This window comes from Cupressus sempervirens, chromosome 3, assembly GCF_028749045.1.
Source record: "Cupressus sempervirens isolate cs-2001-9-10 chromosome 3, ASM2874904v1, whole genome shotgun sequence".
NCBI classification, from domain to species: domain Eukaryota; kingdom Viridiplantae; phylum Streptophyta; class Pinopsida; order Cupressales; family Cupressaceae; genus Cupressus; species Cupressus sempervirens.
The window spans coordinates 968587833-968604596 of NC_143120.1; the positions used below are offsets into that span (position 1 = coordinate 968587833).

At 36.2% G+C, this 16764-nt stretch overlaps 1 protein-coding gene across 2 annotated transcripts in view; it reads left to right on the forward strand.

Moving 5' to 3' along the window:
* Positions 1–16764, forward strand: part of LOC149569968 (uncharacterized) — a 187066-nt gene that overhangs the window by 119925 nt on the left and 50377 nt on the right. For both annotated transcript variants that reach the window (XM_089822626.1, XM_089822627.1), the window contains exons 6-10: positions 6102–6231; positions 6427–6885; positions 7131–7900; positions 8107–8266; positions 10399–10584. In XM_089822626.1, coding sequence (XP_089678752.1) covers positions 6102–6231; positions 6427–6885; positions 7131–7900; positions 8107–8266; positions 10399–10584 — 1705 coding nt within the window. The remainder of the gene's footprint in view (positions 1–6101; positions 6232–6426; positions 6886–7130; positions 7901–8106; positions 8267–10398; positions 10585–16764) is intronic.

A 16764-nucleotide genomic window follows, 5' to 3' on the forward strand; every position in this document is an offset into this window, starting at 1 on the left:
AAGGCATTATGGCTGCAAATGTTATAGCACTTCCTGTGATTTTTGTGTGTTCCAAAGGCATCTCTCTCTTGTATTTATATTGTGGATGAGACAAGGAGAGACATGTCCCTTCACGGTACATGTCTATTCATTTACACATTGTTTCGTTATTTATGATTAGTAATTATTAGACAAATGTTATATATATAATATAGATATAGATATAGATATATAATGTATGTACATACATTAATTGCCTAATGATTACTAATCAGAATGATTAACTAGTGTTAGTTGATACGATCGTTGCAATTGTCCAAGTACTGTCATGTTTAGTATGTGTTTTCTAAACGCAACGACTTCTTGTATTTATATTAAAAATATGAACCAAGAAGCTATATGTCCCTTCATGGGACTTTTATGTTCATTATAATGTAATCAATGTAATAACGATTATTATTTAACTATATAATATCTCACATATTAATTAATATTTAATTTATATATATATGTATATATATAATCTCTCTCTCTCTCTCACACACACATATGCACTTTTGTCTCATAGTTTGTCCAATAGAAGCTACCAAACATCAACAATCCCTCTTTGCTAGGGATGATAAACACGTTAATATTACACCATTGTTAATATTAGGAATGACAAATTTTAATGATATCTTTGATTAGAAGATATCCACCATTTTGATATCATGAGTATTGGCCTCCACAATATCAATATATTATATTCACCAAATACTTTGAGTATTGGCCGACAGAATATCAACATATGATATTCGCGAAGTACTCAATAAGGTGATGGCCTGCAAAATATCAACACATGATATTCACCAAATACCTATTATATATCTATACAAACAACCCATAGACCTTCAAGTGAATGACATCTAACACTTAGTTGTTGATTTACAAGATATAATCCATCGTGATCTGTTTCAACATTTACATAAAATATATATCATGACTTCAGTTATTATAAGATCCTCACCTTCCAAAAACTTTTGCAAATACAAGTGATAATCATTTGGAAGTCGTCACTTCCTCATGATGTACATAGGGGGTGGGCCTATTTAATCATGGAGTCACATGCATGATCCAAAAACTCGCTCTGATTCTGATGTGAGCAAGATCTTCAAGGATTAATTGAAACATATCCTCTATCTGCTCCTTCAATCGGATGTGTCAGACTCCCTCTGAACATCAATATTCTGAGCTCCTTTACCTTTGAAGAAGTGTCAAACTCCCTTTGAATCTAATATCAATCCTCCTTTTCCTACAAGAACATTCTCAGAGGAAAAGATCAAGGCACATAGCTCTTATAGTATGTATTGAAAATAAAAATAAGAGAGAGACTACAATAATACTCAATGATAATAAATAGTTTTGCATAATTATATAAGGACCATTCCAATAAAATATAGATAAATATCTAATTTAAATATATGCTTTGAACATATATGCCTATTTTCAATCCTCAATATATATATATTTTAAACATATTATTTGATGATAATGTCAAAAGAATTTAAATCGCACATTTCATTTATTTAAATAACACATTAAACATCATACTTAACTTTCAAGAATCGGGTAGCACTTTAAAACGTGGCTTGCAAAGTCACCTCCACCACTTCGTAACACTCAAATGGAACAATATTGATTGAACATTCAATCGGTAAAGAAACATTTGACTTTAAAAAATGTTTCACATTATGTATGCGACATAGGATACTATGAGAGGTCTATGTTTAATCTATCTTCATTGGCAGCAATAGCCGATTGCTCATATTCGGTGCCTTCCTGCACATTGTTCACAACTGTCATAATATCCCTCTTTGGACTTTGTTGAGATGGGTTTTGACGAGTCCTATAATGTTCCCACTTCCTAATTGGCTATTGAATTGTTTCGCAGTTTTTCTATTTTTAATATCCACTAGTTTTGTCTGATTCTCCAGTACCAATAATATGAGTCACTCCTTCCATAGTTGTTCTCGATAATTCCTTCTTGCTCATGCATGTCTTTGTCGTCTGAATGCTTGAATACATCGAGTCCTTTGGATATCTTTGGAGTCACATATCTAACGGTTCAAGTACCATGAGCGGCCCTTATTTTAATTTTAAACTTCATGATTTTGAGACATCTTCCCTTGCACGTGGCTGATTTCACTTTGGTCGTCCCTGTCATCTTTTCTTGGTCTGCCTATATTTGAATACTGCCTTTTCCCTTCCATCTCAGTGTTTTGGCCTCGAGTAACAATTATCTCTAAATATGTGCTCATAATTGTTTGTTACACCATGCATAAATGAGTTGACCCCTGTAATATGGTGGCTGCTTATTTTTTATTATACGTTTGACCCAAACATAGCATGCTCACTCGATATTAAGCACATTCATCGTAACTTGACCAGATATCTTGCAGATAGCGATATCCTTATTAGCCATGGATGTGGATGTTGTTAGTCTTCTACAATAAACATATATTTGTTCTTAGAAGATAGCTGAATGTTGGAAATCATTATTGTCGCCTCAATAGTTTGGAACTGTGGATGATTTGTGTTAACCATTTATCTTCATTCCACACATATCTTCTTTGTGTTTCCTTCCTTTTAGCTTGTGCTTTGGGTATTGCTATTTTGCTTGAAGATCTCTAATAATACATAGGAGGAAAATGTAATTGTTTATTCATACATTTGCAGGTTGGCTCTGATACCATGTTAATTTTCACAACCACTGCAAATGTACTAAGCACTGTCATGTTTAGCGTGTGTTTTCTATTTATATTAAAAATATGGGCCAAGCAGAGACATGTCCCTTCATGGGACATGTCTGTTCATTATAATGTAATCAGTATAATAACAATTATTATTTAACTATATAATATCTCACATAATTATATATATATATATATGCACTTTAGTCTCATAGTTTATCCAACAGAAGCTGCCGAACATCAACTACTAGTAATCATAACAATGTATCTCATGGTTAAATCAATCTGACTGAAGCTACAACATTAACAACATGTATGTCTTTGCTAAGTAATGATTAACAACTTAAGCCTTTATATGCATTTAATATTTTAGAGCTTCATACATTGGTTCATCCAAGAATGTTTACAAATGTATCAAATCATATACAAGAAATCCAGTGAAGATAGATTATAACTAATTCTTCCTTTGGAATATTGTAACCTTATAATCTCTTCCTCAATATGGGATAAAAGATTATGAAGGCTGCAATAGCCCCCCAAAAATTATTGTCCTAGATTAAGAATTTTAGAAATGAAGCACTATAGAATACCAAGTATCTAAAATGGCCTAAATAAGCCCGAAAGATTACAAATCAAAAAGAGTAAACACTGAATCGAATAACATAGAAAACCAAAGAACTGAATAACAGAAAAAAAAAACGAAAACAAAAAAAAACAGAGAAACAGGAAGAAAGCAAAAGATAGAAGAGAGGTGGGAAGAAATCTGCTGCTAGAAAACCAGAAAAGAAAGTCCAGATAAGATAATTAAAACTTCCACTAGGATGTTGTGGCCTTATAACTTCTTCCTAAATGAAGATAAGATTATACAATAACCAAATAAAAATAAATTATCTAAAAAGAGAGCTATGAAATTTTAAAAAACCAGATTACAAGACAACTTGAAAACCTCAACAGCCTGATAGATTCCAACGAAGAGAAAGACTACCGATGATCAAAAAAGAGAACAAGGAAACATGGAAAAGATATAAACAGGATCGTGAGAAGGAGAGGACACCAAGCATGGAATAAATAAGGAAGAAAGGAAGGAAAAGCCAGATGGCTGAGGAAATGCAAAATAAATTTCAGAAAGGTAACATACCATGATATTGAGGTCAGGGAAAAGTTTCAAGATGTCAATAAGAAAAAAGGGTAAAAAGGGAAAGGTCAGCACTAACTAAAACTGACATGACAAAGGTCTGGCACAGAAAGGGAAGACAAAAAAGAAAAATGGGGAAATTGTAACAGTATAATACCCAAGATAGATGAAGAAATAACTTAAGCAAATTTATTAACTATCTGTTTTAATTAACATTCAACATTCCTTCTATATTTCTTATGCCGTCTACTTTCGTGGCAAATAATGTAAACATAACCATTGTCTAAAGAACATTATAATATTTTTCTTCATGATTGAGAACTCTGTTAAAATCATGTCCCATTTTTCAGGAAAGGTTAATTAATAATAAATTCTAAACTAAATTATGGAATCTACAACCCATTGATCTTATTTTAACAGCCAAGAAATATAGAGATAACAAAGAAATATAAAAACAAAAGTAAAGTGCTATAAACAGAGCCTCATACCAATAGCTTGGCTTTCTTACAACCTTATGATCTTCCTTTTTAGAAGATGCCAAAATGAAAGATTATCAAGGTAGCCAGATGTAGGAAATGAACAAGCTATAACATCCAGAGTCAGAATGGGCATACCAAGAGTCCAACGTTGACCTGGAAGTATACTTTTTATTAAGTGGATGAATAATGCAATATGGGAGCATCTAGAGGGTAACAACTAAGACCATGCACAAATTCCTAAACCAAATCCTTTTTGCAATATTATTACAATTCTCAGAGAGGTCTCATGATAATTATTAATAACATAGCAAAAGAGGAAAGCACTAGGGAAACAGATATTATACGTACAGGGTGTACTGGCTCTGCAGATAATGAAATGCAGTGAACAATAACTTCAGAAAAGTCAACAGAATAGCGAATGAAGTTTCCAGACATCATTAGTTCGCGCAGACATCTCAGTAGCAAGTCAGCATTTTTCCTGAAAAATCATGAGATCCATTCTTCATTAGTATGAGGCTCCCCAATTTTTTAACACAAAATTTTTTTAAAAAAAACAAAAATGTCACTTTTGCCATCCCTGTTTGCCATCCTCCCCCGTCCCCAAAATTGGCAAAATTTTTTGCCATCCCTGTCCCGGAAACTCGGGGGAACATAGTTTTATAGTAGAAAAGTGTAAAAAATTGTCGTTTTATTGTCTTTCAAGCATTGTATTGCTGTTTGGCATCAAAATACAACAAAATATATTAAAAATTGAGAAAATAGAAAATACCCAAAAAAACATTGCCCACGTTGGCCAAAGAGGATTTGCAAACAAAACACAATGTTTTCATTTAGCATCCCTAGTCGACATCTTTTAATGGCTAGGCTGTCTCTAGTGCGGATTTTTGTTCCACCATCCCCTGCTGACTTCAGTCAACACTTCGGAAACTGTACCCTTTTTTGCGATTTAAGAATGGCTTTGGGGATGGTAAAATGTCGTCCCTGCGCCCCCTTTCCATATCGGCAACGGGTGCTGGCCCAAAAGCCCAGGGAATACATCCCCGTGGAGCATAGGTAAATATAACAGCATTATTGAAGTGGTTGATTATTGAAGATCTTGGAAATTTATCCAAAAGAAGATATGGTCTGAGATAGAGGCATATCTGTTGGAAAGACAACTGAGAAACAAGATATGAATTGAAAATAAGTTAGGAAAAGACAACTTGTACATATTTAACCTTTTCCTTACTGGTTAGTGGATGAAAATAAAGAAAAGATTACGCTCTCTGTTCCTGGCTCCTTAGAACAAACGCACAGAGGTTCTTGTGCACTAGGTGGGTTTCCTTGCCATTTGATTATAACCAACATAGATGAGAAAAAATGTGGTCCAGTGAGCGCTCAAAGATTTCATCTTGAGATGACTAAAAACAGACAGGTTAAATCTCAATTGTATTTAAATCTTGACCATTATCTTTTTCAATTAACAATTTCACGACTGATTTAAAAAATTATGGAAACTCTGATGTCTTATTTTGAGAAGATGTGGATTACTAAATATGCAATTTTATTGTGATACATTTTATTTGACGTTAGATATTTGTGGTACTTTTTGGATTGGAATGACATTGCTATTTTGCTATCATTTAATGCAGATTAATTCTAACTAAAGATTCTTACACACTCAAAATATCTTTCTTGTGATTAATAGCAAAACTATGTCTAACAAATATGGCCATATATTCCAACTATGATGTTACTTATTGAGAATACTAATGAAGAATGGATCTTATGATTTTTCAGGAAAAATGCTGACTTGTTACTGAGATGTCTGCACGAACTAATGATGTCTGGAAACTTCATTCGCTATTCTGTTGACATTTCTGAAGTTATTGTTCACTGCATTTCATTATCTGCAGAGCCAGTACACCCTGTATGTATAATATCTATTTCCCTAGTGCTTTCCTCTTTTGCTATGTTATTAATAATTATCATGAGACCTCTCTGAGAATTGTAATAATATTGCAAAAAGGATTTGGTTTAGGAATTTGTGCATGGTCTTCGTGTGTGTGATGATCTCTGAATGTTGAATTTTTTTAAGTAATGTGGATGTATTGGTTGGGTGCAGATGCTGGTTCAAGTGATTCAAATGTTTGCTGAAGCATCATCTCCACATCATAATGGAGAATTAACCACTAAGAATTTCAGAATGCAACCCCTTCCTTTCAGTTTCCTGTCTACAGCTATTAAGCATGTGTCTGTTTGTGCTAACCGTGTTGATAAACCAAAGAGAAGAACTCTGATTCACTGTGATGATTTTTTTCCTGAAACCAAAGATGCACTTTGCAAAGCAGATTCTGAATTAATGGCCCGTGCAGCATTAGCTACATTTTACATCCTTTGTAGGGAGCAAGCTTTGCAAGGTGCAGGTATAATTGCAGGTTATGTCCATGGTGGTTCAACTCAGACGCACTTAGAGGGAAGCGAAAATATTCAATGGTCAAAACTGCTCACAGAATTGCCTTTGCACACCTTACTTATGTATATGGAGTATCATTGGCTAGAATACGAACATCTATTGCCTCAGGTGCACTTATGCATCTGATAATCATCATTGTCTACAAAACAGTGGATTAACGTTTTAACTTCATTAATAAGAAAACTAATCTTTTTAAATTGCTATAAGCAAAATATTGTTTTTCAAATATAGTAATAAAAGAACTTGGTAATCTATTTTATTAGTTAGATTTTTAACTTCGTCCAGTTTCTGCTTCTTTTCATTTTTTCCTCAGAACAGTATACATTTTCATTCATATTAATATTGTTCTGCAGTGGCTCGGCCTGGCTTCACATCTATTTCCAGAGCGTCTCATTGTTTCAAAGCTGCTTGAACTTTCAGTGGAATCGGACAGAAAAACTGATTCTGCCAATGAAGGCATTCCGGTAGTTGAGGATCTGGAATGGATTGGAGGATATGAAACATTTATTACTTCATTGGACACAACTAAAGACAATAAGATATATTCTAATAGTTCTAGATCTTATTTTTCAGTGGATATTGTGTGTAGAATATTTAGAAATGCTCTAGCACAGCCTCTGCCTGCCCTCCAAATATTGAAAGCTATTCAGGTTGAGGCTGCTGAAAATGTATTTAATGTACAGTCTGTGATAATAAATGATTTGGTTCCATTACTACTGAAGGATTCCTGTGCCAGACCCTTGCAAAACTGTTTTTGTGACTGGTGGAAAACTCTACCACATGGAGAGCTGAAGGCCCTTGTTCCACTTCTTTTTAATTCCCTAAAAATTACTGACATCAACAAAAATAACAGATTCAAGGAGCTAAAGTTAAAAACATTGCTGGGAAAGCTGGATCTTTCAAAGGAGCATATGTCATATGCAGAACTTGCACAGGAGCCTCTAGCCTTGCTAGCTTGCAGAAGTAAAGTCTTCCGTACTCCCCTTTTGTCAACATTCTTAGACCTTTTAATGGAGTTGCTAGTAAAGAATAGAAGACTTCGTCTAGCTGGAGTTTCCCAGAGAGAGAAGAGTGGTGGTTCAAAACATGAAGAAATTGTGGGAGCACTTGCCCTGCAAGAAAGGTATGAAATATAAGGATATTGCTTTGTTGTACACTTGAGCGTAATGAAAGGAAAATGAGAGATTAGAAATTATTATGAAGACATGGTAAAGATAATCCGTAATTTTTAAAAGGTGAAGATACATAACATTACAATTAGAACCTTTAACTGCTAGTACTTTAAGCTAATGGTGGACTTGCATGTCTAAAGATTTGAATATTTTGCAGTACTGCATGTCAAATCCTTTTAGATGCTTGCCTTCAGAATCCATTACTTGGAGATGATATCCAATCAGGTCCCTTGCTTGAGGCTCGCCAGTTAATTTGTGCTTTCATATCATCTCTTCTTGATGTCAATCCTACCCTGCTCAAGGTTCTTCATTTGCAGGTAATCTATGGTTTCTAATTGCATGTTAACTCGTTTATATATTAGGCCTGTGTTTGTGATTTATAATTTTTTTATTAGTTCTTCTTCTATTGGGCTTTATAACACACAATAGGATATAACTGACCAAATGATAACGGAATATTAAAATTGAAATATCTTTTCTTTCTTCTTTCAAGGGAGTATTTTCAACATGGAGAGAGATAGTAAAGTTGTGCACTGAAGGAGAAAAATAAATCCTCGCTCTAAGTTTGAAGGAAGTTTCTCTTCATAGAGGAACTCAAGTTGCTTTTTGAGAGGATTTTATTTAAACAGCTCAAAATACACATTTTATAAATGTGTGCCCATAGCAAATTCTTGGTATACTGAATAATGAACCTTATGGAGAAAAATAGGAGAAAAAGTCTTTCCTACATTTATGTTTTTGTTTTAGTGCCTTGAACTTCAGAAATGAGCTGAGCATTTTAATTTTGTGCATTCCAATCAGTTCCATATGTTAAAATTTCTCTCTTGAAGGTAGTTAGCACCAAGTGTGAGTTATACCTCAGGTCATCTACTGAGATATAAAATTCTCACTTCAGTGATTGCGTTTCACCTGAGGGGTATTCTCTATTATCTACCATATTGTTTTGATTTGTGGATTTTTATTTTCAATATGTGGAAGGTGGAAAATGATTTTGTGAATGAGCTTTGAGTTAATATTGACCTTGTACCATGGAGCTCTATTAGTCGGGTGATGGAATCTCACTGGATTGTTTTTGGGAAATAATATTGAAGATAACTAGTACTAATATCTAGGATGCATGCCTATAACATTTCTTACCCTATACCCTGCTCCAGGGTATTCATATTTTTAAATTCAGTGTTTTCCGTTGATTTGTATCTACCTTATTTGTTACCTAAGATTGCTTAAGGGGAAATCTGAGCAAGAAGTGGCAATTTTTCTTTTCTTTTCTAATAATAGACTGAGAGATCGGAAGTACTTTGGAGTTAGACATTTATTTCCTCAAAGTTATATTTGATTATAAATCATGTATCTTCATCAAACAGTTCTATATGCTTGGGATCATATGAAAAGAAGAAGTTCTCGTGCCATCAATTCCATCAGAATTTCTTATATTGAGTCATGAACCCCAACATTGGCATCCTTTTCTATGTAGCTACTAACATTGAGTGGTTAAACATGTCACATTGTGATTTAAAACATGTTGATGGCTATTTGGTTTGATTTTTTTCTTCCTTCTGTTGGCCTAATTAGTACGAACTTCACAGCATAGGTCTTAATAGATGTGTTTTCTACTTCTGGGAATGATATTTTAGGGCATACTCTCTTCGCTTGGAATCACCGAAATGATTGCAGACTAAACTTAGGGAAACTAACTACAATACCCACCTTGGATAAAGATAATAGTAGATGGTATAGCAGTAGATACTGAAAAGGGTGTGGAACATCAATAGAAGAAAGCAATGGGTTATGTTTTTGGGAACAATATGTCCAAGAATGCAATTTCGATATTTTTGAAAATAATCTGCCTGAATAAAAGTCCTCAATATATCAAAATTTTGTGTCACTATGTCCTTAAAATTATACTTGTAGTGAACCAGTCCTTCATACCCAAACTTGGAACCAAACCCGAACCAACATCCTAGAATATTTGAGCTATACCAACTAAATTTAGGTATATCCACAGATTATACAAACATTCAGTCCTGTTCTACTATGTGACATTTTCACTATTCATTTTGGCTGCTTCTCTTAAAACATCACTCAACATGATCTGATGCCCATATAGCTGTAGCAATCTAGAAAATACAGTGGAAAAGTCATTATCAAGTTTTAGTCTTTTAACTATTCCAATTTGACTGCTTCTCTCAAAGCATCACCCAACACAATCTGATGCCTTTATATCCGTGGCAATCTAGAAAATACAATGAGGTCCTTACTGTCATGTATTAGTCTTCTCATCAGCAGTTGTGTATTTTACCATATGTGAAGATTGTGGTATAATGCTCCACTGAATACTCATTGCTTCTATTGATTTCAAAATTCGTGTTGGTTGGTTACAATTTTAAGATTTTGCATTACAATTCTCTTTTAACACATATTTAGACATGCTTATTTTTCTTGATATCAGGGTTATGATATACAATTGATACCAATGATGATGGAAGGAGTTTTAGCCATGGTCCAGTGCTTCGAATTCGTGCAGGAATTGCTGCAGAGAGCTCAACACTCCCAACAAATATTTGTAGTCGCCCTTATTGCTAATTTAGTTTGCAGATATCCAAATCATTATCGAAGCATGGAAGTTGCAAAACAGGTAATTTGAAAGCTATCATGAAAAGAAAAGTATTTTGTTGATATTGAATAACAAGGACCAAATAATGGTCTGCACTTTTAGTGTTACATTTTCATAAATATATCACAGTTAATCATCTCAAGTTTCATCTGATGTTAAATATCTAGATCATAGTTCCAGAACTCTCCAAGACTCTCTCTGAGTCCTGGCCAGTCCCGAGCCGAGTACCCCAAGCTGAGTCCCTAGGGGTGGGACTCTCCAAGAACTTTCTCTAGGCAACACTCACTAGAACCTGATTTTTTTCTGAATCCTGCCGAGTCTTGCTGATTTTTTGCCTAATCCTGAGTCTGGTCAGCCTTGCCAAGTCTGCATAGAGTTCCAGTCTTGTTTGTATGATCTAGAATATTTCCTTGATTTTCATGTACTTTTGCTTCAAAATTGTAAATGCCATCTTTTGAAGTATCATGCAATAACTAGCAGTGCCAAAGATCACAAGTTTATTTAGTAGCTCAAAAACTCTCCTCAATGTTTAATATATTGTTGTAATTTTTTCTACAATACAACTTTGCAGAAAAATGTATACTACAAGTGTATAAGTCAATTAGAATGCCTCCTTATAACTTTGTTTGTTTGGTGGTAATTTGTTATGAAGGAAAGAGGATCCATCCCCTGTTCCAACATAAAGGAGAAGGATAAGCATTATTTTTTGTTTTTTTTGAGTTGTTTCATACGCATTTTTAAAGAATAGATCTGCATCAGTTCTATTTCTAAGACAAACTGATATACACTTAAGTTTTACAATGCTACAATACATTTTATATTTTTTATGCCTCTGAGGAACCGTCTTATATCCAATACTATGCAAAAATAATCAAATTTTGAAACTTTTGTAATATATTTTTGTTTTAAAATGTCGTGCACAACTACTTGTTTTTGGCCGGGTCTATATATGCAATAATTGAAAAGTAGCAAAAACTAGATCTGTTTTTCTTAGCACGTTGTGTCGAACCAATGCTAGCATGGTCTATCTTGGGAGGGGGTTGATTATAGTCAAGAAGTTGGACAACTTGAGCTTGCTGCACCTATTTGTAACTACTCAATGTCATTCCCCTTTCTAAAACAGGTTGGCTCCAGCACTCTCATTTAAACACCATCACAATGTGTCTATTTTTTAATATTATAGTAATAATAAAATAAAGTAAATTAAAATTTCAAATTTATTTATTGTGCTCAGACTTAGGGTCAGGCCTCTCCTCTTCTAGGTTCCGTTTGGATACACTTTTTATGGGAGAATTGATCTTTTCTTTTGCAATCTGTGCTCAGGCAGAAATGAACAAATTTCGGGTGAGGATGAAACCCCTTTTACCCACATGTATCCCTTCACATTTTGGATTTGTATTTAAGATTGAATTCTCACTTCCAGATATTTACATTGGTCAAAAAATCCTTGCAGATCCAAGTACAGCAGTATATCAGGCAGTTGTGCAGATGTTTGACACCATAAGTCAGTTCAGGCCTGAGAAAACAGTGATAACAACTGTTTGCAACAACTTGGTAACCATTGACACTATACTGTAGAACTAGAAGATCAATTCAAAGTGGTGCAACAGATAGGTTAACACCACACCATACAAGGAAATTCATTGAGCAGGAGTCAAGGAGGAAGATGTAGATTGGAATAGCACACACTTTCTCACAGATATACAGAATAATCCAACTGATACATATGAAGTGCAATTTAGAACATACCATTCATACCACATTTCTAGTAGGCAAGGAAATGATTTCTTTATTAATACCAAAAACCAACATGAGTACATTGCCAATGTTCTAGACATTTATCGAAGGGTTGGTGAGTTGGAAACCAACCGACGCATTTCCTCACCACCTAACTATCCAACCCGACTAGTTTTAACAAGTACTAAACATAATAATAATTTTATTCTGACTACATCTAACCCCCCTCCCGAAAAAAAAAGAATTCGTCTTCCAGATGACTTTAGAACATGAAACCAACAAAAACAACTTTGACTTCAAGAAGGATGGGAAGACATCCCTGTGCTCGGAGTTCCCCTTAGCTGTTGCAGGTCTCACTTTGCTGTCTTCTACTTTGTCCGAACACCTTGTAATACCCGTAGTGCGTCATCTTTTTAGCTTCTGTTGTGCCGACCTTGCTCTCGTTCCAAGCTTCCTGCATAGCAACTTTCTCCGCTGCCCACTGCTGTTGAAGACTCTTTCTTTCTAGCCCCCAAACTTTAGCTAGGTTTTTCTCCTTTTGAAGTTTCAAAAAGGTTTCCCAAAAGGCAACCTCCATTGCTGTCAGCGCTTCTAGGAGATGCGATTGTTCCTGTCCCATGGAAATGATAGAGTTGCCTGTCCATGTAGTAGCCATGTCCTCCTTCGAATAACCACCTTGTTCTAATAGTTCCCAATCTGTGTGGTAATTAGTCTGCATAAAGGCAGCCAATGCCTCTACTGTGGTGATGATGGTCTCTAGATTCTAAGCCTTGGCCTGTTGCATGATCCTCCTAGTAGAATGCTCCATGGCATGAAGCTTAGTGAGGAATAATTTGGCCTTGGCTGCAAAAGATGCTATGTCTGGTGGTTCCCCGCGTTCACTTTGTATCTCAACTTGCTCCTCAATAGCTGTCTCTATGGGTGAAGACACCATGCCTTCCTCTTCGAGTAACCTGTCCACTTCCTTCAAGACGGTATCTGTCGTGGCCCCATCTATACTAGCTAGTGTCATCATGCTACCCTGGGTGTGAATTTTCTCAGTTTTCTCCTCCCCTACTGGCTGTACCACAAGAGCAACCGGATGGACTACTTCTGGACCATGGGGTGTTTGTACCCTTACTTTATGAGCACATTTTGTTTGGCACCTCAAATCTATGACTTTAGTACGAGAGGGTTGTCCCGGAAAGATAAGTGGTGCCATCTTCGGAATTGATACTCTAGAAGGCCCCTATTTTGGGATTTGTTGCCTGCCACCTGTTCCTTCCTTGACTCTTGCTTGATTTGGCTTGGAAGTATTTGTTGCCTCAATTTTGTTGAGATCACTAGGCGGTTTCTGGTAAAGTTCCAAAGGTTCTGCTACCCCTACTGGAAGTGGTCCCTCTGTAGGTGGTAAAAACGTCACTCCTTGTGAAATCCTCTAGAGATGACTGAGATGGATCTCTGCCTCCTGTGAGTCGGAGGAGGATGAATCCATATTGTTGCCTTCTTATTCTGAACTTTCATCATCCTCTTCCTCTTCTGCTTCTTCGATCACTACTGTTTGTTTTGGGTTCTTTTTCTTGGGTTCACCTCCATTGTGAGATCCTACATCCAAGGTATCTAGATGGAGCCAGTAGGTCATAGCTGGTTTATATGGTTTTAATTTACTAGCCAATACCAGTGTTTCCCGGTGTTCGCTACTCACCTGCGTGGGTACTGCCTCTAAGAACAAGGCCATCGTATGTTGAGGCATATAAAACACTTTATGTTTCAACTCCATAAATTCTTGCAGTCTCTCAGAAAGAAATTTTGCCCAGTTATATGCCTGCCCTTTATACAATCCATTCACTGTAGGTAGCATCCAAAGGGCAATGTCAGAAGTATGGTTGCCTGTAGTGAGCTTGCTTTTCACCAAATCTACAACATAGCCATTCATCATTTGCTATGAAAATTTTCTTTAGACCCCTATTGTTCTTCAAGAGGCCTTCCCTTTCCATGCTTGTAGATCTTTCTGGCACATTAATTTCAACCATTTCTTCTTGTCTTCTACTATCATAGAAGTTTTTTCCACTTCTTGCCCTCTATTGGGAATTCCAAAAACCCTACTTATTTCTTCTGTTGAATAAGAAACTCACCTGTTGCTGAAAATGCTATACTATAGATTTATGACTTGATTTGTGATTAAATTCCGTAGTATAGGTTCAAACTCTTTTAATTCAAAAATCGACATGAAAATGATTTTATCTACCTTGGCTGCACAATACTTTCTTCAAATGATGGTCCGCCTCGGCTTTTTCCAACCAAGTCTTACACTCGCTTCCCATCACGCTCTCAAATGTAATATTCTCAGCGGTGATTGTGATTTTCTATGCCATTTTCCTTTTGCTTTTTTTCATTTTCCTTCTGTCTTTTTTGACTTCTAGTACCACAAGTTTCTTCTTCTTGGAGTCGATAATGTTTCCTTTGCTCGGATTCCGTATGCCTAATTTCACCATTTTGTGTTGATGAGTCAATTCCCAAATCTCTTGAACTGTTTGTATATGCCACCTATACCACCCGTCCTTTTGAATTGATTGCTTGTAAGTAACTTCCTTGTGTAGCACTCTAGGCTGTTTGGAATTCTGTACGGATGCTTCTCCTCTTGCTTGTGTATCCCCTTGTACTTGTATGGCTAACTCTTGTCCTTCTTTTGCCCTTAGTACGAATTCCTCACATACTCTGAAGGACGCTTGTTTTGGCCACATGGGTGTGTATGTTTTCCATACGGAACTACTTTCCCTGCACCCTTGCCGTATGGATGTCAATCCTAGTTCCCGTACGAATAAGAATAGTTGTCGTACGGATGTCTGTAGTTGTCGTACAAGTGGAAATGGTTGTCGTACAAATGGAAATTACTGCAGTACGAATTGAATTGGCTGCCATACGAATGGAAATTGCTGTAGTATGAATTGAATTGGCTGCCATACGAATGGAAATTGCTGCAGTACGAATTGAATTAGCTGCCATACAAATAGAATTAGCTGCCGTACGGATGGGAATGTCTCTTTCCATACCTTATTCCTTTGAACCCTATTTCTTCGTACGTCGTTTCCTATGGTCTAGAACTGACCTAGTATGACCACTCTTCTCCCTCATACAGATGTCCGTACAGATATTTCTTAAACTGCTCCTTCCACCCTTCCTTAGTGTACAGATATCCGTACGGCTAACTGAGCTGCTTCTTCCTGTCCTTCTCTATCAATTATTATGATGTTTTGTCACTCTTTATAAGGACTCGGTTTATTTTCTCCTTCTTGGTTACTTCCACTTTTTGCTTTTCGTCCTTTTTCCTCCTTTATATTTATAAAATAGCTACTAGCCAATTTATTTCATCTCTCATACACTTTTAGCTTAGACCCATTTACTAGGTCTCTGATAAGTTTGTTATCCAAAGTAGATAACTGTATTGCTCCATTCTCCCTTATTTCTGATATTTTAAATGGTCCTAGCCATCGGACCTTAAATTTTCTTGGTTTTATTTCATTCTTCTCATTGTATCTTAGTACCAATTGTCCTTGTTTAAAATCCATTTTTTAACAATGTTTGTCATGCCAAAATTTTCGCCTTTGCTGGGCCACTTCTGTAGTCCATTGAGCAAATGTCCTCCTTTCATCCAGTTTGAGTAAAGTACATAGTCTTTCCTTGAGGCTCTCTTCATCCCCCAACTTGTTTTCAACTGGCACCCGTAAGCTTGGTACTACATGTTCCATTGGTACCACAGCCTCCTGCTCGTACATAAGGTGAAAGGGTGTATGTCTAGTAGTGGCCTTATACGTAGTTTTGTATGCCCAAACCACCATCAGGATTCGCTCTTCCCAATCCTGCCCTTCGACTCCACAAGTTTTATATAGGATGGCCACTATTACTTTGTTCGTGGCCTCTGCTTGGCCGTTTGCTCTTGGATAATAAGGATTGGATAAAGAATGAAAAATTTTATACTCACTTGTCATCCTCCTGATGGTATGATTGATGAAATGTACTCGGTCACTAGTTAGCTAGAGCGGAATCCCGAATTTGGTAACTTTTTGCTTGTACAAAAATCTGGCCATGCTGAGAGCACTGTTCTCTGGAAGAGCCCGTACTTCCACCCATTTCGTTAAGTACTCTGTTGCCACCACTATATACTTAGACCGATGACTTTTGCTTACCAGTAAGGGTCCCACAAAGTCTAATCCCCACCGTTCAAATAATTCCTGAGGTCTAGACGGAAATAATGGCATGAAGTCTCTTTTGAGTGGCCTTCTTGTTCTTTGACAAGTGTCACAACTCAATACCCATTCCCTCGCATCTGTAAACAATGTCGGCCACCATAATCCTCCCAAAAGTGCCTTCCTTGCCATAGCATCTGGTCCCATGTGACCTCCTGCCAATCCTTCATGGGCCTCCTTCAGGGTCCCTGGAATTTCTTCCTCCATTACACATCTCCTCAATATTCTGTCTGGTCCC